This window comes from Argopecten irradians, chromosome 1, assembly GCF_041381155.1.
Source record: "Argopecten irradians isolate NY chromosome 1, Ai_NY, whole genome shotgun sequence".
NCBI lineage: Eukaryota > Metazoa > Mollusca > Bivalvia > Pectinida > Pectinidae > Argopecten > Argopecten irradians.
Genome location: NC_091134.1, coordinates 60,862,434 through 60,889,292, shown reverse-complemented (window position 1 = coordinate 60,889,292; position 26,859 = coordinate 60,862,434). Strand labels below are relative to the sequence as shown.

The following is a 26,859-nucleotide window of genomic DNA, read 5'->3' as shown; positions in this document are numbered from 1 at the left end:
TGTCTAGAATTTTTTTAATTTTAAGTCCTAGACCGCTTCTTCATGATAAGTAAATTGTTAAAGAATGCACTGTAAAAGGCTATCTTTCTCAACCACTTTCACTATCAATAGCTGTATCCGTTTACATAAAATAGTTGTTGAAACAATAAAGCTATCATAATTGGTATGCGAGCCTAATATCAGTGGGGTTTTGTTCAGAATAAAAGTAATGCAATTTGCTCGCCAAGACCGAAGTTTGTGAATGGTGTTAAAACATAACAAGACGATACACAAATCGCTTCTCTTGCTAATGCATGTTGTCTGCCTCTCTTACATTTGGCTATGGGGACAGTTAAGAGACGGATACACAAAAAGTTTGGTTTGTATTTCTTCCTGTGCGACATGCCTGCGTGGTATGGATGATTTAAAAATACAATGTAATGAACTGATGCATAAAAATAATTATTTAGATTCATACATCTAAAAATGTTGAGTTTTACATCTAATCAAGTAATCTCTAATGCCACATAGGAATTATCTGAGATATCGCACAAATACAAATTACCATCCAAGTATACGTATTCCAGAATGAAAAATATGAAATTATATGTTTAGCATTGATTCGCTAAATATCACTGGACCAATTACATGATAATAATGTATTTGCATTTAAACTGATATATTGTAGCAGGCCTGATATTGATTTCAATTAAATCTACTAGATTCCGATCATTTATATGAAGGTCAACCATATTCACGCCACAACACATAAATCACCTAGGTTCTGTATACCAACGTTCATTGGCACGCGATTTACGTTCGCGAATTGTACGATCCAAATGAATTTGCGAATTATATCTACATCACTTATATTAATATGAATTCCCATTCAATGGTTTATTCTGCGAATCTTTGTGAACTTTTTTTAAAATGTAAATAGCGGAATTTATCAGACGCGAAATAAAGACAGTTTACAGTACACCTCATACTTGGTATAGCGATGTTGTTCGCAAAGAAGTGTCGCGCAAGCCCAATATAAAAGAACAATAGATCAGCAGAATAATACAAATTATATTGCTTAAAAATTCTATGCCATACCTACCAGATTTTATCGGCCGCTTGAAACACAAAGTAGAAACGTGTAAGGAGATACACGAAAAAACAAAAATACCGGGATACATCCCCCCTCCCAAGCCTAGAACAGACAGGACTCGGGAATAGAACAGGCAGGACTCGGGAATAGAACAGGCAGGACTCGGGAATAGAACAGGCAGGACAGGGGACTAGAACAGGGAGGACTGGGGACTAGAACAGGCAGGACTGGGGACTAGTACAGGCAGGACTGGGGACTAGAACAGGCAGGACTGGGGACTAGAACAGGCAGTACTGGGGACTAGAACAGGCAGGACAGGGGACTAGTACAGGCAGGACTGGGGACTAGAACAGACTGGAATGGGAACTCGAACAAGAAGAACTGGGAACTCGAACAGGCAGGAATGGAGGCTAGAACAGGCAGAACTGGAGACTCGAACAGGCAGTATAGGGGACTAGAACAGGCAGGACTGGGGACTAGAACAGACAGGAATAGGAACTCGAACAGGCAGGACTGGGGACTAGAACAGGCAGGACTGGGGACTATTCATTGTTTATACATACAATGTAATGTAATATGTAACACAAATGAATATGCCATGAGTAGAATGGTGGGGGTTGTGCAATCTGTCGGAAGGGGGTCCTCCAATCACTCTTGCACTTCGCCCATCATTTTTATTGGATGATTTTCTCAACTCTGTAAATTTAGCTTTCATATCTTATTAGCTAAATATGGCAAGATCTATCCTTGGCCACATTGTATAAAAATGTGAAATAGAAATTAAATAAAAGAACAACGAAAAGCACTATAATGAAAGGGATTAAAGACAGGAAAGCAAATTTTCAATGTCAACATATCGAAACATTTTACAATACAAAAGGGGGAAAAAGAGAGAGAGAAAAAGAAAATTGATAGTAAATAGTGGAAATACTGTATGTAAGGTACATATTTATGTATAGCTTTACTTAGTTGGTTTTAAGTATGAAAGTATGTGTTTATGTATGAGTAGGTAAGGTGGAATTTGTTTTACCAATTATACGTAAGTTGCATGAACTTTGGATATGAATGAGAGAGAGAAAAAATAAGTGAAAGTGAAAAAAGAGAATATTGAAAAGAAGAATATTTGTATGACGTAATTGCTGATTAATGGATTGAAGTGAAAAGTATAAAAAATATATAGTAGTGAAAGGAAGAATATTTGATTTATGTCATTATTGGTACCAATAAAAAGTTAAATAGTTTATTAGATCTTTATGTGACGGGAGAAGAGTCTGAATCATATGCAAAAAAGATACAAATGTCGGATGAGAAAGAATGTATTGGTACTTAAAATTTGGACAAAAACGATGCTGACACTGAAAACGTCTGACATGTCTGATGACTCAACTCTGAGTGCTATAAAAGGAACCGTGGACTAGAACAAGATTGACCATTTAGCCATGATTATAGAGTTGTTGTTTTTTTGTACGGAAAAAAAAGGAATTATAACAATTTCTTCTGTGTTTTAATCTTTAAAGCTGTCATTGTTACATTTTTTTAAAATATTTTCATTTCTAATAAGATACTTTTTAGATGTTTATTTGATACTATTTTATACACTTTAATAAGTATTTGCTATAACTAAGGACGATTTTTAAGCACCGCAGTTCATTATTTTTTTTCAAATCCGGTCAATATGCAGACTAAGACTTGGTTCATTGGCAGAGTTGAAGGGAAGTCGTGTCATCAGTGTTGTAATGCCTGATGAGACAATTAAAGATTAGTACATTACTTCAGCATTGATCACACCCCCTAGTACCAAACATGCTAAGTGTCGCGTACACGATGTGTCACGTTTAATTAACAACTTTCCGGGGTACAGTAGGACTGACATAACTCGTATCGACTAAGCTAAACACGATATACTATACCTTAGTCAGTAGTGTTAACAAACACTAAAATAAATACGTCAATTTGCTTACGTATACCCTTCTCCGAGAGTACGTCATACACCTGCACTGCACGAGCGGATAAAACACGCCCTCACGAGCCAACATCACTGAGTAGAGATCTAAATGCAAATGAGAAGCATTGTCCTATCGATGAAGCATTAGAGGACCCCATCAGTCGCTGTATAGCCTGCTGAAGATCACAACCAGCTCTCGCAGAGATACAAAACAGGTAACGTACTCCGGCTCTGTTAAGTTATGCAACTAACTTTGGTTATCAAACATTTTCAGAGGAATTTCGAAACTTAGTATGATACCGATTCAAAGCAAATCACAGAATTCTGAAATGATTACTCGTATGATATACGTGGGTAAAATTTTGTCACGTCTAATACGGTAAGTTACAAGTGTCAACATTTACCTTCTTAAATTATTATAGTATTGTCATTATGTATCGATTTCTCTTATTAATATTAATTTTTCACATTTTCAGATCAATTACGATAGACCTGTTCTAAAGTACCCACTGTTCTTTCGGATTCTACCTAAATCAGAAGCGTATTTCGAGGTTGGTGTATAATATTCTACTGTTCCCCTCGGATCTATACCACCTTTCCTTACCTCGTCCTGACTACCCACTCGTCAAGCTGGGTAACTGTGTGGAGGCGTATAAGGCGGCGTTACGGACGACAGCCATCTGTGGACGGACAGAAATGGACCGTCGGACGGACATGGAGCGCCGGATAGAGACAGAACGTCGAACAACAGAACTAGTTCATGCAAAGACAGAAAAACGTGATGTGAACAAAGCGGAACAGTTCAGACAAAAACGAAGATGTAAAAGCATATCAGCGCCAACAGTTAACGAAATAGCCGAGTTAGAGGTAATATTGTATAATCTCCCCAATGTTTGCATGTTTAACTTTGGCATAAATTAGTTACATAACATCAGACCTAACTTTGATAAATTTCAGGTTATGCATTTCGAAAAAAAATGGCATATCATGCATTTTGTAAGATACTATCGAATTATAGTTGAGTATGATATGGGTTTCGTTTCATTGGCAACGCTGATGATTATTTCAAAAAAGTGCATATTCTAGTATAATAATGTATTCTAGAATAATAAGTTCATTTACTTGTAAAAATGTTATATCCAGCTTATTTCAAAAAAGTGCATATTCTAGTATAATAATGTATTCTAGAATAATAAGTTCATTTACTTGTAAAAATGTTATATCCAGCTTATTTAAAAAAAAAGTGCATATTCTAGTATAATAATGTATTCTAGAATAATAAGTTCATTTACTTGTAAAAATGTTATATCCAGCAAAGAAAAAAATCATGTCAGTGTTTGTAACTTTTCAATCTATTTACTGATACAAAGACGGAATGATTTCATAGAAAAATGGAGGCTTCTCAAAACAAATTTTCTCATAACTGCGTATAGTAGAATCCAATTTATATATTGGGTTCCCAGGTCTAACTTGAATGTTTTTTTTATATAATGGAGCTATAACACGGAAAGGAATTACAGTAAATCTCGAATATAACGAACCCAGTTAAAATCCATATTCATATATCTACAGTTTGCACTGACATGGACTCAATAACCATGCTTTCTAGTATTATCATTATCAGTGTATAATAATAGTAGAACACGTACGCGTGCGTCGATTCTATTGTTACGGGAATCGTCGCTGGCGTAGCAACTTTGGGTCGACCCCGCTTTTGGCGTGAAGATATAAATGACTCGATTCCAATCAGCTGTTCAATCGAATTCGTTGATGATGACGGGAGAGAAAAAAATATGGGTATTTTTATAAAAAAGATGAAACTGTCATGAGAATAAATAATATTCATTTACTTGAAAAACTTTTAATATAAGGAATAGATAATTTACACGTGCTCCATTATCACTATACCCTCATAACCTAAACAATATAAAAAATATATCCATAATAAAACGAAACCAAAATGGATATAATATTAGTACTATGACCATATGTATAACAAATTACAAAATGTATGTTCATAATGATCTCTTTATTGCGTCCATTAATCTAATTCTTGTTGTTGTAAATACTTTTATCGCATAATCCGCCTGATATCCAGTGATTTCGCCCGTGTATTATTTTTGCGTATGTCACTAGTGTAATATGACCTGGAGCGATTTTCATTGGCTAGAAATTCATTGTGACGTCAGACAGAAACAGTAAAATGACGTCAGGATTACGATGACGCCGGGACAAAATGGCGGCCTCGGCTGGATTCTCGGAATAGGCCTACATTTTGACGTGAAATTCTTTGTTATATAGGTATTTGTAGTTATGTGATAAAAAGTATCTTAAATTTGTGTTCATTTCATATGAGATTTTATGAAACTCGTCTCGAAATTTTAATTTTTGCTCGCCAAGGCTCGCAAAAATAAAAACTTCTTAGACTCGTTTCATAAAACCTCATTTGAAATGAACACTCATGCAAGATCCTATATATATATTACGAAACTCGAATGAAAGTTAGATTTTTTTGGATGTTTTCTAAAACCTTTAGTTTTTTTATTTGGAAAAAGGTTGTTTTCTGTAAACACTGGGAGGAAATACAAAAGATTATCAACTTCATTTTTTATCCAGGTCATTTTCGGGAACGAAATCAAGTAAAACTGAATACAAATGTTGTTTATATTTTTATTCACTCTATCTATACAACTAACTACTTATATAATCAACATTGTTACGTTGTTACTAGCAACTATTGTAAACTTTTTTTTTAATCTAAGAAATGAAACTTTTATGTTCTATGACTGAATATATTTATTATCATTGCATCATTTACAAGAAGACTTTGTTTTGTCATCCAAAGGATTTTTTTTCGGGAAAACAACAATTTACAACACTTACGCAGTTTTGTTTTGGGACGCTTAAAGGTTCATGAAAAGAATGAAATTAAAATCAACAAATTTCATACAATAAATTATATCTATCGGTTTAGATATACATATAATAATGATGTATGAAGAGAGATATTAACTAATGTATTGATATCAGCATCAAAAATAATTTTACGGTAAACGACTGTGAGCTTTAAAACAGCCCTACTGTACGGTATTTGTACCTTTTATTAAAGTGCAATGACGGTTGATGTTCAGAGACGATGTTAATGCATAACGTTTGATAATATGTAAGAATAGTTTAAAGCATCATTAAATGCTATGCGTTTGACATATATGTGTAATTACGTAATGTAGTTTAGATATAGCTTTATAAATCATCAATCTAACCCTGTCCTATCTGTTCAATGCTAGACGATGTGTTTTTTCCATTGATCACTCACAAACCCTCCCTTACCATGTTCTACATGTATATAGCGACTGGTATTAAGGCATTTGTTTGGTCCTTTGACTTTACGTAAAATCAACCTTTGTTAGTGTAAAGAAGTGAAGATGATGTTAAACAAACCTTTAAAACAAAAGACTATATAGATTCGGTATATATGTTACATCAGCACAACTTAACAGCTAGCCTACCATAAATTAACAGTTTCGTTTAGATTTATTACTGCCAGTTACACAAGGAATTGCCCGCCATTGTCATAGAAATTGAACGTTACCATAGTAACCAATTATATATTTATTTACCCCTGGACACCTCTCGCACCACTCCCCAAGCAGGAGTATACTTTATCAGCTGTAAATGAGATAGTTGCTATTCAGCATTATATGGACCCTATAGGTGAGAGACGGTACCCGATAGTCTGTTACCTATTTCGCTATATGTGTCATTGTTATAGATGATAATAGAGGCATTGTTATAGACCTTGATATAAGTATCCACTTAGTGACGTAAACTTGGGGTGTAAATGGTCCATGTCATCAAAGGCAGATCATATCGATATATCACAGAACTATACTACACTCTTGATTTTACCAGAACTTTTGTTTAAGAAAAAATATTATGAATAAGGCAGATGTATATTTTCACAATTATCTTAATTCAATTGAATTAATTTTAGCAACAACTCGCTAATTTTATTTATCATGTTTATAGCTAAAAACTATCTGTATATACATAATAATGAAAATAAGACACTATCTGTATATACATATAAACTATCTGTATATACATTAATGAAAACACTATCTGTATAACATATAAATGAAATAAGACATAATGTAAACACTATAATAAAAAGAAAATAAGACACTATCTGTATACACATAATAAATGAAAATAAGACACTATCTGTATATACATATACATGAATGAATGAAAATAAGACACTATCTGTATATAATTAAGACACTATCTGTTTAAAAATAATAAGTGAAAATAAAATAGACACTATCTGTATATACATAATAACATATAATGAAATAGACACTATCTGTATAAAATAAATGAAATAAGACACTATCTGTATATACATGATAAATGAAAATAAGACACTATCTGTATATACATGATAAATGAAAATAAGACACTATCTGTATATACATAATAAATGAAAATAAGACACTATCTGTATATACATGATAAATGAAAATAAGACACTATCTGTATACACATGATAAATGAAAATAAGACACTATCTGTATATACATAATAAATGAAAATAAGACACTATCTGTATATACATATCTGTATATAAATGAAAGTAAGACACTATCTGTGTATATATAATAGAAATAATACACTATCTGTATATACATAATAAATAAAAATGAGGCATTATCTGTATATACATAAAAAATAAAAATAAGGAAAATGATGTTCATTGTTATAGGTTATAAGATTACTGATCAGAATAACAGCAAATTTAATGTTCTTTTGTCCTTAATTGGCTATACAATATACAAACATTATCATATTTCTAACAGAAGAGTTGACAATTGTTCTATTGTTTCCCTATTCAAACTATATCTCGATAGAAAGTTACTGTTATAACGATACAGAGATATGAAATTATTAAAGAATATGTCAATGAACTTAAATGAAGAACAAAATAATTTAAAAGATTTTTAAAGTATAAATGAATAAAACATTGTTCAATGATGATAAACCTTGTGGCTCTGAGCGCTTCGCGCTTAAAATGTATTTATAACAGTTTAATGTATAGATTTTATATGTAAAAGATGGTGGTCGAGATAAGATCATAGTTATTGATAAGAGATAGTTGTAAAGGAGAGAAGGTGGTTGAGGTGATAAGACGAGGTGGTGGTAAAGGTAAGATAGCGGTTTTGACGAGATGAGGGCAGAAGTGAGATAGCGGTTGAGACGAGATGGTGGTTGAAGTGATATGGCGGTAGAGGTGAGATAGTGGTTGAGAAAAGATGGTGGAGTGATATGGCGGCTGAGACGAGATGACTAAAATGAGATGGTGAGATGGTGGTTGATACATATACGAGATGTTAGTTGGGATGAGAGGAGAGAGATAAGTAGAGAGCATGCTAGGATGTATATATAAGAATTATATTGAAAATAAATGTGTAAAATCCAAGAGTCAAAACGGAAAATATAATACTTGCTTTGTATACGCCTGAGACTATATGAACATTAAAGATCATTAAAAACGAAGCCAAGGGCTAAACAATATAGAAAAAACAACTTTCATTGTGATAATGAATAAATAACAACCAAAAAGCGCTGTTCTCTTACAGATTACACATAGTCGAGTGGTACATGTTTCTTCGACCAAATCATATCAATGTCAATGCACTTCACGTCCATGCTGTGCTTAATTCCTATCTATAAACAGAGACTTCTAACAGACAAAAATGCATGTGAATTTTGGCTTGACGATAATTGTAGTTACCTTGTCTTCATGTCTTTTCGCAGGAAAACCTGAAGAAGATTGATGGGATATACAGTCCGTCTGGTCTAGGTAAAACCACGTCCATTGTGTTTACACTACAGAATCAGGTGGGCTGTCTCATCAAGGCGCTCCGGATATTTCAGGTGAGTTATTGTCTAAGGGTAACCATATATGCATTAAGTGTGGCAAGTAATCTGTTTTGAATTTAATACAGGTATGTGCCAAGAATGACTTGATGTCTGATTAATCCTAACATTCAGCTATGATGCATATTTGAAAGAATGATGTTATTTAGTCGAAACATAAATATTTATGAAAGCATATTCAGCATAAATATTTGGCTTTAAATCCATTTTCGAACACAAATAAGCAGAGGTTCTGCATTATAAAAAAACCACCTCATATTCTATTCCATACTATGACACGTGTACGTATAGTTGATTACTTGGACTATTAGACTATTAGTATTTGGAGTCCTACTGCCTTCGAATTAAGAGGTTAGTCACTGTAGCATCATTTTCATAGGCGTCACATATGATATTCTAAACGAACGAGAGAGTCACCTTTGCGTTCCAGTGAAATACTGTATACTACATGAGACTAGAATTCGGACATGGCTAAATACACTAAGTCGGATGGACGGACAGAAACTGACAGACACATACCTTACAATATAGTCTATTACATGAAGAGTCTATAGTGATATACACACACAATTTCCTGCAGATTTGGTGTTAGAATTGTCCCTGTGGTCGTGATTACACGATCGTTAAAAGGCGTCAATTAAAAGCTAGGATCTTGTTTTGCAATTTTACACGGAGATCTCCTTGGCGTATCGTATCCTCTGACACTACCTTTAACCGCACCATAAGTTCGGCAATCAACACCGTCTCCCTGAAAATTACCAGTATACAAATGAGCTTAATGTTGGTGGTCGATTAAGGGGCAATAACAATTTAGAAGGAAGTTGAATTGTATATCTTTTTCTGATGCATTGGATTTTAGTTTTGCTTATCTTTGATTGAATCTTTGCATTGGTTAAATCAAATCCTGTGCGAATCAACAAAGACTAAAAAAAAAAAAACATTGATAACTGCTAAAGAAATTTTCAACCACTTTCGACATAAAAAAATATTGTATCTGGTAGTTTAATACATAATCCTTAAATAAATAGAGCTGTCATGTATTGATAAAATGTTTTACATTATATTATATTGCCTTTGGATGTTGGAAAGGCTAATCTCAAAATCAGTTTATTCTGCATGATGTCGATGACTTTTTCATCAATGTCATAACTGCAACATCAATGGTCGGACGGAAAAAACATGCATATCATTTGAAAAGACATCATTATTTGAATAAGAACAATATGACAATGTTGTTATCATTTGGCATACAATTTTCAGGAAAACCATATCAACGTTGTACATATAGAATCAAGGAAATCTAAGCGTAGTGATTCGGAGTTTGACATTTACGTAGATCTCGAAACAGATAATATTCGACTAGAGGAATTAATCAAACGTCTGAAGAAAGAGGTCGCTAGTATCAGCTACAACGACTTGCCTGTTCCTCCTTCACCAGCACCTTCCCTCCGGCTACCTCCCTCAGGTAGGTGATTAGTTACCATGACAACTATCCTCCTCACTAGTCTCCTCAGATAAGTAAAACGTTACTACGGCTACTCCTCCATATACGTAGGTATCATTGGTTAGCTGATACAAACTAAAATTTACTTCACCAGTCTATAACATGATCTTTGTATGAAAAACGTGGACCTATAATATGAATGCGCAAATTTATTTTGTCATGGCGGTAAAAAATCTGTAATGTAGTTCAACCATTGTGAATTCAAATGCGCGAATTTCGCAAACAGTTCACTTCTTTGTTAAAATTTGATTGCACCTAAATAAGAACATTTATAGTACATTCCTCGAAATTTAAAAAGTTCAAACTCATTAACATTTAAGTTATGAAAAATATTTAAATTATACAATACATGAAACAATGGTACAATATATAATACTTATGTATTTTGTTTTACACAGCTGAAGATTTGCTACTTAATGCTCCATGGTTCCCAAAGAAGATTTCCGACCTTGACCATTCCGCAAACCGTGTACTGATGTATGGTATTGAATTGGACGCTGACCATCCCGTAAGTACCAGTGGAATGTATTTATGCTGGTATAAAGGGTATTCAATCATTTACTCAAAGTCAAAATGAAACCGTGACGATGTACTCAAAAACACTTCTTTACCTGATAAAGCATATAAGTAAGACGTCTTATAATTTGGTTTTTAGGGATTTAAAGACAAAGTATACAGACAAAGACGAAAGTATTTTGCAGACATTGCCAAGGAATACAAATAGTAAGTATCGTCACAGTATCTGTTTTAATAACATAACGTTGTGTTTAGTAAAACTACGTATATTTCATTATTGATGTCCTGTTCTTTTTTTTTACTTTATAGTATTGGCTTTTGTCATAGTCCTATTATGTCTTACTTAAGTAGAAATGAGAAATCAATAAAAATTGTAAAGCTCTTCAATTTTGCCAATGAGAAAAAGAGAAAAGGGGTTTAAATCAGTATTTTATATTTAAATGAGCATTATTGAAATGAGCATTTGAATTCAGTTAAAAAGCGATACAATTGCCATAGGTTATGTTATGATAATTACTTTTCAAAATCATAACAATTCTAAGGACTTCTCTTGTGTTGAGAATTGGGACATTTGGGTGATTTAAATGGCATTCATTCTATAAGTAGCATCGCACAGAGTTTATTATAGAACACTATACATCACGTGACCAGAAGAACTAATCTCACGGATTTCGAAGTCTTTGTCCATAGTCATCACTATCATAATTCTATAATATCTCATGAATTTTAACAGTTTTGTATTAGTTACAGCGCACACTCGGTCACAGAATAGAATTTATATATAGATCGCTCTACCACGTCCCCGGTGTTTTGTTTGTTTGTGTCACGTTTCCCTCCCTCGCTTTTGTCCCTGATTTAGTGTGAGACTTGGATGTCTTTCTGAATAAACACAATTGATATATATCTGTGTAACAACCAAAAGTGTACTGTGCAATGTTTATACAAAGGAACGGAAGGAATTTTGCTGAGTCCAATGTATTTTTGTCGTCAAATACTCCTATTTTTATACACGGAGATTTGGTCAGATATAAAATGGAATAAAAGAAGATCCACGTCGATTTATATATGCATGATTGGGCTATCTGAATGTAAGGTTTACAATTGCTTTCATTTCATGTAATTGGCCTCTGTTGGGTTCGGGCCGGGCTCTCCGCGTCCTCCCTGCCCTAGCCTCATCCATATTTATTGGCTTTTAGGCAATCGATGCACATTTCTATTCATAGATTTTCGCGCACGGGGTTAGACTGCGTATGCAACGTCGATTTGGGTTTGTTTTGTGACAGTCAGGTCCATCCCGTGTAGTTGTTACGTCACCGACTGAAGGTGATCTGTGTCTAGTCAAGCGTGTCGGATTTTTTTTAGAAGTAATCAATTGCATTTTTGACAAAATGTCTTTGACATCATTCAGAATATGTGGCCAATAACACTGTTAATGTCCTCCAAGAGGAAAGGTCACCTTCGAAAATAACAAAAAGGCTGATGAGAAAGTCAAAGACACATATTTGAATAAGTAAAGCTCTTTGATCCTTCTAGGAAGACAAATTGGTATAATATACAGAGCAAGCAAGTACTGCTTTATCTATAACTACAAATAGGATTTAGATTTTATTTTCAACGTCACCAAAATACCTTTATACATGAAACGTTTACAGTAATGATTTAAACTATGCGTGGTCGATTTTATCTAAAAGTCCTCGTGTAAACAGATCAATAATCTGCTGAACCTCTTCTCATAGAAAATACCCTTATTTAACTGAGAGACAAAGTGTGTCTGATTTTAGAGTGCTAAAGTAAAGAAGGAGCGTACACGAATTTAGCTATAAAGGCTCATTTCGTATCAGATCTCCAGCGGCCGGTCTTCATAGTTTGTATCATTTAACAAATATATATTGTGCACCTGGATAGGAAGATTTTATTTTTAAAAAATGCTTAAGATAGTTTACTCCCAAGTTTGCCACTTCATTAGTTATTTCCTAATTATAGAATTGAGAAAATACGTATTCTGATTATCGAAATAAAACGCAAGAGAATGGAAATCACAAATAGACGCATTATATTTAGACCTTTTGGATATTCAATCTTCTATTCTTGGTTTCGATTTATTTTGGATTCTTTAGAAGGATGATAGCTACATGTATAGATACCACAGTTATTTACTCGTAGAAGCGGCTAAATATGAAGTGGGTTTTTTTGTAAAATATCTCCACGAAACGGTTGACATTTATTCGAGTGTCTTCCAATGTGAATTATGCTGTCTCTTAGTACATGTTCTAGAATCTACACATGCACAATTTGTATTTCTACTTCTGCTTAGAAAAAAAAATTGAATTTGTCATTGGATTCATTATCGGGGAGTTATGCGTAAGCATTACATGAATGATACTAATGCGCATTATTTTTCTGTTCTCTCATCTTAAAGAATCTTGACCTAAAGTCCCATAAAGGTGATAAACGTCTTTTATATAGAATGATGTGATAACTTGATGCTTGCTACAATTAAGATAGATTGCTGTTGTCCAGAATAGCTCAGCGATTTTTGTCGTAAGCATGTGAACATACCACAGACTCCCAAAACGTCTTGCTTTTAGGGAATAAGAATACAATTGAAGAATTAAATAAGTTAATACAATAAATCTACGCAAGGAGCAAACTTTTTGATAGGAGAATTCTGAATCAGTTTCTAATGTTTTATATATTGGGTGTTATTCACATTACGACTGATCAGTCTAACGATGTTACAAGTATCGACATACGCAGACGAATGTGGCGGAGACATACACACTTGTATCAGCAAACAAAGGCGCATTCGTTAAGGATTTACAAACGTTACAGTGGCTGTCAATTCTGATATGTCTAATGCTTTTTATCTACAGAAATCGATAGGGGTACTGTACAAGCTGGCGACCAATTGTTCTGATAACTTTCCTGGTTGCAATGTGTTTGGGACAATTATGTATGGTATAGGCGTTCAATGACATGGGAATCTGCTGACCACAGGAAACTGTTTATCTGTTTATTTACTCAGATGTTTTATTCTTACAAATGATAAATTTCATGGGTAGAAATATGTTTGGACGTCTTATGATTTCAAGTTATGATATTTCTTTTTTAATAGAAAAGCCTGTCGTCATGATAATCTTGACAATGCCCTATTACCTGAGTACTTTAAATCGGGTGTAAACCATTGAAATGTTCTTTATGATTTCACTATGTAACGCTAATCCTGATATAATCATCTTTATTCTAGTGGACAACCTATACCCCGAGTGGAGTACACGCACGAGGAAATAAGCACGTGGTAAGTTACGTCTCTAAATGCATGGAGTAAAACAAGTGTATTATGAAGATATACACAAAATCGTATATTATCCCAACATTTACGATATTTTAGACTATATTAAAATTAGGTTTTAATGTAGATTGATTAAAAGATAACTGTTGATTAAGGAGATTGTTTCAGAGATGTATTATGATATGTATGTGTGTCATTACTTGTCGTTCTACTCTCACCTCAGCAGCAGACCTCGTTATCATCAAAAACCTTCTTCAAGTGTAGTTAATAGTTACAAAGAACTTTCGAATATAATCTATTTATCTATCACCAAGGATGCATTCTACATTTATCACCATTTTAATATTTTCGTTGCCAGGGGGACTGTATTTTCTGAGTTGATGAAGCTGTACCCATCGCACGCCTGTCGAGAGTATTTACGGAACCTTCCACTACTCATAGATCACTGTGGCTACAGGTAAGGTACCCTTATTGCTAAACATCAACAACGCTACAGGTAAGGTACCCTTATTGCTAAACATCAACAGCGCTACAGGTAAGGTACCCTTATTGCTAAACATCAACAGCGCTACAGGTAAGGTACCCTTATTGCTAAACATCAACAGCGCTACAGGTAAGGTACCCTTATTGCTAAACATCAACAACGCTACAGGTAAGGTACCCTTATTGCTAAACATCAACAACGCTACAGGTAAGGTACCCTTATTGCTAAACATCAACAGCGCTACAGGTAAGGTACCCTTATTACTAAACATCAACAGCGCTACTGGTAAGGTACCCTTATTGCTAAACATCAACAGCGCTACAGGCAAGGTACCCTTATTGCTAAACATCAACAACGCTACAGGTAAGGTACCCTTATTGCTAAACATCAACAACGCTACAGGTAAGGTACCCTTATTGCTAAACATCAACAGCGCTACAGGTATGGTACCCTTATTGCTAAACATCAACAGCGCTACTGGTAAGATACCCTTATTGCTAAACATCAACAGCGCTACAGGTAAGGTACCCTTATTGCTAAACATCAACAACGCTACAGGTAAGGTACCCTTATTGCTAAACATCAACAACGCTACAGGTAAGGTACCCTTATTGCTAAACATCAACAGCGCTACAGGTAAGGTACCCTTATTGCTAAACATCAACAGCGCTACAGGTAAGGTACCCTTATTGCTAAACATCAACAACGCTACAGGTAAAGTACCCTTATTGCTAAACATCAGTGACTTATCTCTTCTATGCCTTACCTACAAAGGACGGCGGAATTTCATTTTAAATGATAAAGCAAAGTAGACGTGTCCTTATTATCGCTCTAATAGATAGATGCATATTTATATATTATTGTTTATCGTGAATTGTGACTAATGTATAGATATATATTTTCCCCCAGAGAAAACAATTTACCACAACTAGAGGACGTATCAGAGTTCCTTAAAGGTTGGTATATTTATTCATATGAAGCAGAGAAAATCATGTAAATATGAAATAAAAGTGTTTTTATATGTGGTTAATGTAAGGCAATTAGTTCAACCTTGTTTTTACATGAAAGTGCTACGTAATCTGTAAAAGAAAGAAAAAAAATAGCAATACCTGGTGTAGCCTTATAAGTTGGTGTTTTTGTTTTTTTTTTTGGGGGGGGGGGTGTATTATTATTATAATTTATTTGAATGATTTCTTTCGTTTCATTTCGTTTCATATGTTATTGTCTGATGTTAAAGACAAAGAATCCTTCGTTATGCATTTACAAACAGAACAACACACTTCTGATCGGCCATATGCTTTTGGATATGGAATTTATTTTCTCTAGCGTTTACGATTTTATATCTGTGTATACTCTCGACTGCACGACATACTATCTATACGTTTGAAAAAACACACCAGTATATCGAGCACTGAAAACGCTATTAAGATTGCTTGAATTGATATGGCGAACGTGGGATATGGTAAGTCGAGTATTAATTGTAAAACCGAGAGATTCTGCTTTTTAGGTTTGTTTCTAATTTTGCGGGTTTTTTTCTTAGAAAGAACAGGTTTCCAGCTGCGTCCCGTGGCCGGTTATCTTTCATCACGTGACTTTCTGGCTGGACTTGCGTTCCGTGTGTTCCATTGTACCCAATATATCCGCCACAGATCTGATCCATTCTACACGCCAGAACCGTAAGATTGCTTATATATCACCTTACATATTATAAGTTATAGTATAGCACATATCAACTGCTTAACATTTACTTTCCTTATTTAGTGAAGCGTTTTTGTTAGGTAATGAAATACTAATTATCATGGGGCAAAAAAATAAAAACAAAAACACCGGCATATATATTTTCCAGTGATTGCTGTCACGAGCTGCTAGGCCATATGCCCCTGTTAGCAGATCCCAGCTTTGCACAGTTCTCACAGGAGCTCGGATTGGCATCGCTGGGTGTCTCGGACGAGGAAGTACAGAAACTAGCAACAGTAAGTTTGTTCTTGTTTAACGGTACGCGAACACAGTTCTGAATAAAATAGTCATGATATGAGATAAATGTCAAAATGCAGTAATGGAACAATAATGACAATAAAAACAATTAATATTGGTTCTGGAATTAATATTTGTTAAACTGTATGAGATCATTTCAAAATTGACTTAGAAGAAACGTAGAAGATATGATGTATTAGTAAGCACTGTGAAGATCATTCTGTATTAACAAATGCTCTATTGCATTTCATTTTCAGTGCTACTTTTTCACGGTGGAGTTCGGCCTGTGTAAGCAGGATGGAAACCTGAGAGCCTATGGGGCGGGACTTCTATCCTCTATTGGAGAGTTGAAGGTGAGTTCATTACCTATTGTACTAGTGGTATCCCTCTATTTTATTATGGTCTAGGTAGCGTTTCTATTTGTAATGTTCCAGTCCTTCATGATATTGATAAGCTTTAAATCAGTTATTTGGAAAACGACCAAACAGTTTACCCAAAATTGAATTTCTTTGTTGCGAATCCATCACAAATGAAAAAATAAACAATTTTGTTGTGTAATTTCTATATTGTTATGTTGAGAAGAATAGTATAACATTAAGCAAAGCTTCACAAGATAAAGATAATTGGTCAGTATTCCTATATAAAACTGTCTAAATGATACAGTCTTCACTTTCAGCATGCTTTGACGAGTAAAACCGAGAAGATTCCATTCGAACCGACCCGGACTTGTAAGCAGGAATGTTTGATTACGACATTCCAGGACGTCTATTTCTTCACCGACAGCTTTGAGGAGGCAAAGGACAGGATGAGGTAAAAAAATGTATTCCTCTTGAAATAAATACCAAGTATATTTTTATCTGTAACGTTTTCTGGGATGACCAGAGCGTGGTGATGTGACTGTTTGAATATATCCATAGTAATTATCGCGGCAATGATGTCGCAAATGTTGTCGCGTTGGCGAGCGGTGACTGTAAACGTTTTGTACTATTACTCACTGTGCTGATCATTACTCAATGCCTATTAAATGGAAGATGCTACATTCTACATTTGTGTTATACGGCCCAAGAGGAGACCAACATTTTCTAAAATATGGCAAAAGACACTTTTCTAGTAAATAAAAAATACATATAACAATAGATTCCTGGATGATAGTATGCATGTCTGCACCAGTAAAGTGATACTTGTATAGTACTATATAGTAAGTGTCAGTTTTGTTCTTTTTTTGTGTTTTAGACAATTTGCGTGTACCATCAAGCGTCCTTTCGCCGTGCGGTACAATCCGTACACACAGACCGTCGACGTCCTCAACAATACGCGCTGTATCGCGTATGCTGTCAGCGAGCTCAGAGGCGACCTCTGTATCGTCTCTGACGCGCTCCGTCGACTTCAGCAGCTGGAGGTTGCTATGGACGAACAAGAAGAGGCCGAGAGACTGGAAGGGGAGACACCACGATGACGACCTTGAAAAGCAGGAGTTTGACATGACACGCAGAAAAATATGTTAATGATATATACAGAACAGATAACAATTTTGAGAAAATGGACTGAAAAAATATATCTTAGATACCATATATCAATGTGTTATTGTACTATGAGACTGATTCATTTTATTCAATGCTTATACCTGAAAAGTGGATATATGTACGCTAATTAATGTAACCCAACTGAGTGCTATTTCGCCATCATATGTGTTTATTACCGATGGAGGAGGTAAGTTATACGAGTTGTTTCACAGCTGAGAGGCGTTAACAAGCTTTAGAGGCATTGTCACAGTCATTATTAGTATTGATCTAGTATATATAGTACTATCATATTTAATAGCGGTACAATTTGTCTTAGTTTAAGTTTATTTATCATTTAGGCCTAGCTAGAACAAGATTTATACCGAGTAAGCATAAACTATGTACGCAAAGCGTAAGTGGTAATGCTTATATATACGGGACATTACTACAAAGGATTTCAGTCAGAAACATATTAACAAGTTTCTGTTCTATCCAAACTGTTTTTAAATCGCGTAACTCGTGATGGTTATTCGACTTGAAGTCCAGCAAGTGTCAGCTTATTCAGAATCATTCTGTCGTTCCTTACAAATACATGCACAGTATATATATTCTGGGAAATAAGCGACCCGAAAACTAACTTATTATGGGTGTTATTTTTCCCATTTTCATATACATTCATATCTACACAACATAGAAATAATGATATATTTCACAAATGATTATAGAAATACAATATCGTTTTATATTTTCCGGATCTACCTGTTCACTGATCAAATAGTACAGGAACAACTGAGTTAGTCAGTTGTGAAAATGTTGTGATGATTAATTCAAAGCCGATAAAACGACATACTTATTCAGACTGAAATCACTATTGTTTTCTGTTAGGACATACATACATAATTTTTCTATTCCTTGTGTACAAGTGTGTGATATACAAGAGTTGCCGGATATATCATGTAACTATGGAAATAATAACCACAATATATAACGTTAAGTTCTATACTATAGCGTTAGACACGAAAGCAAGAGTCGCTGGGTTATTCCTAGTGGTGTTAGTGATTTAAATCAATACTAATCATGTTTTCTGTTCTATACTCAATATAACAGATATCTGATTGTCTTTATTTATTAATCAAATGTGACTTTTATCACTTGTTGATAACAATCGTCAAGTGTCCATTACCACCACTTAACACGTCACTTAACACGTACGGACGTATGCCATGTCACTGATGACAGAGAGTGGTCAAATGAAAGGTCTTGGGCACTATATCGTGGCAGGTTTAATAGAAATCTGATTAACACTACCGATAGATACCATGATGTCACTACGTCACTTAAGTCCCGGCGATTGTAATATACGTTAGTTATACTATGTATTATTTTATTCATGTTATTGAGTCTAATTATGTTAATAAATGTATATTCGCAATGGTTTCTTTGTTATCGTTTGTGTGCTAATCTGATACGAAATAAACAGACAAGAAAAAGGTTGATAAAACTTTCCTTTAACATTCGACCTCATCATATTTGCTGAAAAGAAACATGTTGTGTGCTTGCATTACATACAGGAACATGTTGTCTATATATTGTTACACTGACTAGTAAACAAAGATGCTCACTTCTGTTGGTGTCCAGGGATGGAGAATCGAGGGGAACCTGAAGTGAATAGTCGAACATAAAATGGAAATCTTATCTTAGAGAGAAACAGATAACTGTATCTAAACATGGGAACTTTTTATCTTTTAATGCATGTAATATATACTTCTTATGTTCTATATTGATCATTAATGCCATTGACACCACCATCCTCGATATTCCTGATGTTACTATCTTTGTCGTTATGTCGTTATCCCTTGAATGTCTCATATAAAACCTGAAGGCTCTGTATGTGGCATCAGATGAGACAGGTAGTTTGGTCCTTTGATGTACACCAGAAGAATTGCATAACTATACATTGTGGCTTGTATTATTTTGAAGTTAAATGTTGTTCTGCTATCTTCAAATTAGATAATTTCTGTGGGTCTGTAATAGCCACAGGTATTTTCTCCTGAAATGCCTTCAATCTTGCTATGGCATATTCCATGGGTGGATGTTACGACAGTAATAGTACCCTTGGAATATCGAGAATGGAACATCACCAGAAATGAGCTGCATCACAACAAGTGTAGGTTGGTGAATGTCCACTTCCTCCTTCTAACACTGCAATATAATATATGCCAGACATTTATAGTGTTTTCTCATATAAATATACAGCGAACGGCATGTACAATTATATATCCCATTGAGTTATACTCTCTGACATTTATAGTGTTCCTCGCGAACGTTCAAGTGAATATCAAAAGTAAAGTGATTCGCTGAAACTATTAAAAGAAAAAAACGTAACAGGAAAATAGAAAATGCAACGTTCCTTTTTTCGTCTTTTGAAGCTGTGCCTGCAAGAAAGGTTTATCAAAACAAATTTAAGGTTTAAAAAAATAACGGATCAACATTAGAAAGTAACTGGCATTATGTGAAATCTGATAGAATTAGAAGTTAGCATTAACTAACACAGAAAAGTGAAACGTGTATATCGACAGTGAATAGAGCAATAGATTTAACAAACTTTCTTCTTTTGAACCTTTTCGATTCTACATTGCCATATAGCAATTGTGAATGCAGGCCAATTATCAATTCCCTGATCAAAGGGAAAATCATAAGAAGAGCAATTGTCCTTTCGGCGATTTTATTTTGTGCGTTGGATGTGATTAGATTACATTATGTGGCCAAAGGGAGATAATAGTCACTCTAATTGTACGAGTTATTCCCCATTGGTCGAAGATCTTCATAAGAAAGGAGAATGAACGTGGAGTTTAAACGTTTTCTTGTTGTGAAGAATCAAGACATGTAGAGCGAGTTCCCCAACCCAACCTCACGTCCATGACACAACTGTAGTTTAGTAAAAGACTTCAAGTGCTACACGTTCATTCTCCACTAAATGTACAAATTCCATTATTAAGTGTCCTCTATCAATATCGGGACTTAAAAACCATGTTTTTATATCATGTTTGTTTCACACGTGAAATGTATTAATTGATCTTCGAAAATAATCAAGTGTGGTTCCTCGGACCAATTAAGATTTTTCTCATCACCACATTAAATATGGCTCTCGTGACGAATTTCGACTGTCCTCTTAAGCTATAATGTATTTCATAAATCATCTGTGACTAAGTAAATGGGTAAATGTTACATTTTTTTCTATCATATCATAGATATTAGCATACGCAATGAGAATAGACAAGTATTGGCACACAAAATGCTTAGATATTTTTTATATAACTCATTTTATCATTGTCACAAACTATGCTGGCAGATACGTTACCAACAAATAAAATCATGTACACAATTGATATATTATCAAATGTCCAGGTTTTTTCGTGATAATGAACTTTAATATGTATACTAACTTTTACCTTTATGACATGGACACATCCATTAACAATTAAATGGACAGGTGCGATCTAATCTTGAAAAAATACATGTTACGCAACGACATCAACAGATACGTTACTACTATGTACTTGATTACATAAGATGCTACTTTCCCACAGAGATAAATTCACATCACAGTTTGAAAAGAATATAATACTAAGTGTTACAATGTTTGTGGTTTGTTCGACAAGTCACACGGCAGGGGCGTAGGAAGGGGGGGGGGGGGGGGGGGGGGGGGGTGCCCCCCCGTTGCCCCCCCCCCCCCGTTTCCCAGGACGGGGGGGGGGGGGGCAAACATGTCTTTTTTTTGCCCCCCCCCCCATTTTCGCCGACTGAAATTTTCTAAAAATGCTTATTTGAAAGAAAAAAGGGTCCTCCGGCACATTTTTCGTACTTCATTCTAGAAAATTTTCCGCTGCGCGGCGCATTTCCTAAAACGTTCAAGCACATAATGTCAAACCTTAAATAGTAAAAATTCAATACACACAAACTAGACTAAAAATCTCCATCAAGGAATTCTATGTACTATTTTAAAAAATGTCTCTTAAAAGATCAATTTGTTTATATGTCTTAGCGAGACAATTAATTATTTTTTTTATGTTACACAACAATGTGCCGATGGTGTGAAGCCGGTATATTCAGATCGAGTAGGGTTGCATAATGTTATTACGACACAATTATCATTTCTAAATGCAGGTAGCTTTAAATCGAAAAATTACCATGTTAAGAACGCTTTATAATCATTAAACTTTATCGTAAAACTCATCTCAGCCATTCTAAATCGTAATTTTTTTTCCCGGGGGAGACCCCCGGACCCCCCTAACACCAAATTCTCGCGCCTTTGGGCGCTCGCAAATTCATCAAAATGCATCGTAAAACTCATCTAAGCCATTCTAAATCGTAATTTGTTCCCGGGGGAGACCCCCCGGACCCCCCAAACACCAAAATCTCGCGCTTTCGGGCGATCGCAAAATCATCAAAATACATAGAACTGATCCTGGGGGTCACCCTCAGACCCCTAATAAAACACAAAAATCTCGCGCCTTCGACGCTCACACGCTAATTTGGCCAATTTGCGTATTCGTTAATTTCCTTTTAGCGACCCCACTGTCTATAAATGTGTACAAGGATTAAATTTAGTGATATATGAAAAATGTACATAAAGCATATATTATATGGTTGGGAGTTGAATTAATCTCCTCCTGTAGGTGTGGCGGGGGTACAAAATATTGAGGACCTTTGCCCCCCATGACGTTTCATCTTCCTACGCCACTGCACGGTGTCATTCAAATGATGAGAGGGGTTAGTGTCGGTCAGTACGTTACCGACAGATACGTTATGGAAAAATACCCATATCGACAGAAATTCTCACGCTTGTCATAAAACATTCGAAATTAGCTTAACCACGTGGCAAGTGTCCGAGAGTTTGTCAATAGTTTACAAGCGGGAAGATTCGTTATGTTGCCAGTGTTGTGAAACCCCATTTACTTTCCTTTAGTATACACCTGTACATATTAACATATATATACATTTCTGATAATAATCACGTGATTACTAACACCAGTTAGCTGTATTGATTAAGCTATTAGGTATATAATTAATTGTTAAATGTATAAATCACATATCAAAATAGTAACGTATCTGGTATAAAAGATCACGTATCTGTTTGATGAAAGATGTACCGTTAACTCTAATATTTAGTGTAAACTAATAAAAATAGTGTTACATCGACTAATTCAAATACATTTTATAGCCAGATATTGTTAGAATGATTGTTACAGTGGCGTCGCTAGCAGGAAATGAATGTGGACGCAATTTGTAGTTCGAGCGCCGAATGCACGATAATTTAGGTTTGTGGGGGGTCCGCCCCCTCCCCCCCCCCTCCCCTGGAAAAATTATGATTTAGAATGGCTGAGATGAGTTTTACGATGTATTTTTATGATTTTAAAGCGTTCTTAACGTGGTAATTTTTCGAAAAAAATATCACTGAAAACGGATTAATTTATATTGCAGATTGAAAGTTACCTACATTTAGAAATTATAATTACAGTTTGTATAATGTCGTCATATCTTTATAATTAATTTTTCTTTGTTTTCATACCAAATCTGGCTTTCTGATTGGCCAATATTTTTTTTGCATACCACTATGAAAAAAAAATCCAAGTTTTCATACCAAATCTGGCTTTCTGATTGGCCAATATTTTTTTTGCATACCACTATGAAAAAAAAAATCCGAGAATGGCGCGAAACCCCGACGTTATCGTGACGTCACAATAGAGACATTGACGTTGCGTATTGATTCGGAAAAAAGAATCCCTTGAAAAACCACTATAATGTTACATTTAAACATACTTCATTTTATCAAATAGAGTATAAAATTAATTATAAGTATTGATGTCACTATTTTTTAATTTTATCGGGTTATGAAAAAAAAATTGTTTGCAAACTTTTGTGAGAATCCGCTACGCGGATTCACACAGTTTGCAAACAATTTTTTTTTCATACCCCGATAAAAATTAAAAAATAGTGACATCAATGCTTAAATAATTAATTTTTCTTTGTTTTCATACCAAATCTGGCTTTCTGATTGGCCAATATTTTTTTTGCATACCACTATGAAAAAAAAATCCGAGAATGGCGCGAAACCCCGACGTTATCGTGACGTCACAATAGAGACATTGACGTTGGTATTGATTCGGATAAAAGAGTCCCTTGAAAAACCACTATAATGTTACATTTAAACATACTTCATTTCATCAAATAGAGTATAAAATTATTTATAAGTATTGATATCACTATTTTTTAATTTTATCGGGTTATGAAAAGAAAAATTGTTTGCAAACTTTAGTGAGAATCCGCTACGCGGATTCACACAGTTTGCAAACATTTTTTTTTCATACCCCGATAAAATTAAAAAATAGTGACATCAATGCTTAAATGAAAAAAATCCAAGAATGGCGCGAAACCCCGACGTTATCGTGACGTCACAATAGAGACATTGACGTTGCGTATTGATTCGGAAAAAAGAATCCCTTGAAAAAACCACTATAATGTTACATTTAAACATACGTCATTTTATCAAATAGAGTATAAAATTAATTATAAGTATTGATGTCACTATTTTTTAACTTCATCGGGTTATGAAATAAATTTTGTTTGCAAACTTTTGTGAAAATCCGCTACGCGGATTCACACAGTTTGCAAACAAAATTTCTTTCATAACCCGATGAAGTTAAAAAATAGTAACATCAATGCTTAAATGCAAACATGTACTGTATTTTTGCCAAACGCAGCCGTGTGTATGGTGATTTCGCTACTACACTGCGATTTTTTGAAAATTTTATAAGAAAATAGAGTTTTAAGAGACAGCTAGTCAATTTTCGCGGGTTTTAAGGCGTTTCAGAACGCTAAGCTTCTTTCTGCTGTTGCCGTTGTTGGTGGCATGGTTGCTAAGATCTGAAGGGCTAAGATCTGAAGGATCTTGTGTATATTCCTTGTTAGTCACCTGCTGTCTTGTTCCTGTAGGGTTTTCGGCTTTCAAAACGTAAATTTTCTGACACGAGCTCGAACCAATTTATAGCGAGTATATTCTGATTTTGAAAAAAAAAATGGAGAATTGGTGTGCATGCAGTTGCGTTTTTGCGTCAATGGTAGCTACGCCACTGTTTTATACTAATGATACGGTAATGTGATATATAAACATGATATAACGTATCTGTTTATTTGGTAATGTACCTGTCATATTTGGTAATGTATTTGTACTTTTGTATGTAAACTTCAAATTGAGTAAACTTAGTTTCATTTGTAACAATTTGTTTCAGACTAGATATGGTCAGAAAATGTAAGTTTAGGGTTGTTTGTGGCAATCAAGTATGACGGAGACTGATTCGTTTCTCAGGTGGAAGGCGAGGAAAATGAGAATGAATTATTCCTTTTCTTCATGTCAAAAACATCAACAAAGGACAAGTGAAGTTTCGTTGGCCAATAATTTCAGACGAACTGTTTATCCTGAGTTATCACATCTACCTGTCAGCCGTGCGGGTCGTTTTTTCCCCCAATCAAATGATAAGAACGCCGAAACCATCCGTAGTCAATGGGAATCGGTGTAGACAGATACGTTACCAATATGGTAGAAACATAATCATCTCTTCATCGACGCCGCTTTCAATAGTTTTGATCTATCGTTTGATAATTTCGATGTTGTAGTTTTGACTACAAGTTTTGAAGCAGATTCGTGTTATTAAATTCGTTTATTTTCTAATACTTCATAAAGACATATATACCAAGAGAACAGATACGTTACCGCTGCTAATTTAGGCAAAAATCTAAAGTATTGCAGAGAAGTGAAACCGCTGAAAAGAACATTTTCTTTGATGCATTTGACGAATTTATGAAACAGAAAAACATAATAATCCTGTCAGATTTCTACAGTCATATATTAAGTATGTTGTAACATATACGTTACTGTTTAAAGCAGGATTTTAATGTCTTATACAGTAATTTGTGATTTATACAAATACAAAATTACTGACATGTACTTATGCAGATATAAGTACAGTTTGATAATAAGGAAAAATATAGAAACAAAACACTTTTGTACTTTTTTTATATGAAACTATTCGAACACACTTATGAATCATTCAAACCAATATTCACAAATGAACTTTTCATAACTGCAATTGATAAAGACAAGTTGCTTTCCAGATGGACAAATGGCTTTGAATGGAAATAAAAGTCCAAAACCAAAGCAAAAATTCAGTTAAAGTGTATATTTTGTGGCATTTCTAATGACAAACATCAATTTAGCTCATTTTAACAAAGTCACGTATCTGTTATTTACCAAAATATGATGGTTGACTGTAACAATTATAACTTTTCTATGAGTAAAGATAAGAGCCAGCCCTTTTGGATTTAAAAAGTAGAGATATTTGCCATACAAATGACATTACATAAGAACTTTGTTTTCAATTTTCATATTTTATGTTTTATTCTGAAAACATGCAAATTAGTGGAGAATGAAGTATAGAAGATTAAAAGGTGCCTGAGAGACGGGGCCAAAGAGTCACGTTAAAATTCATATTAAAAAATATTAAAAAGATCTCTCATTACTTAAATCAATACATAGGTGGAAATCCCGTGTTTTGGTCGCGATCAAATCT

General features: G+C 34.5%; 1 protein-coding gene across 1 annotated transcript; it reads left to right on the top strand.

Annotated features, from left to right (window-relative positions):
* Positions 1–2,716: 2,716 nt before the first annotated feature.
* On the top strand, positions 2,717–19,664 carry LOC138336286 (tryptophan 5-hydroxylase 1-like). The gene is made up of 14 exons (XM_069285719.1): positions 2,717–3,232; positions 3,494–3,884; positions 8,835–8,954; positions 10,218–10,422; positions 10,860–10,969; positions 11,117–11,184; positions 14,225–14,275; positions 14,628–14,726; positions 15,663–15,709; positions 16,294–16,429; positions 16,600–16,726; positions 16,985–17,080; positions 17,404–17,537; positions 17,961–19,664. The coding sequence occupies exons 2-14, from the start codon at positions 3,714–3,716 to the stop codon at positions 18,181–18,183; spliced, it is 1,587 nt and encodes a 528-aa protein (XP_069141820.1). The 5' UTR covers positions 2,717–3,232; positions 3,494–3,713; the 3' UTR covers positions 18,184–19,664.
* The last annotated feature ends 7,195 nt before the right edge of the window (positions 19,665–26,859 follow it).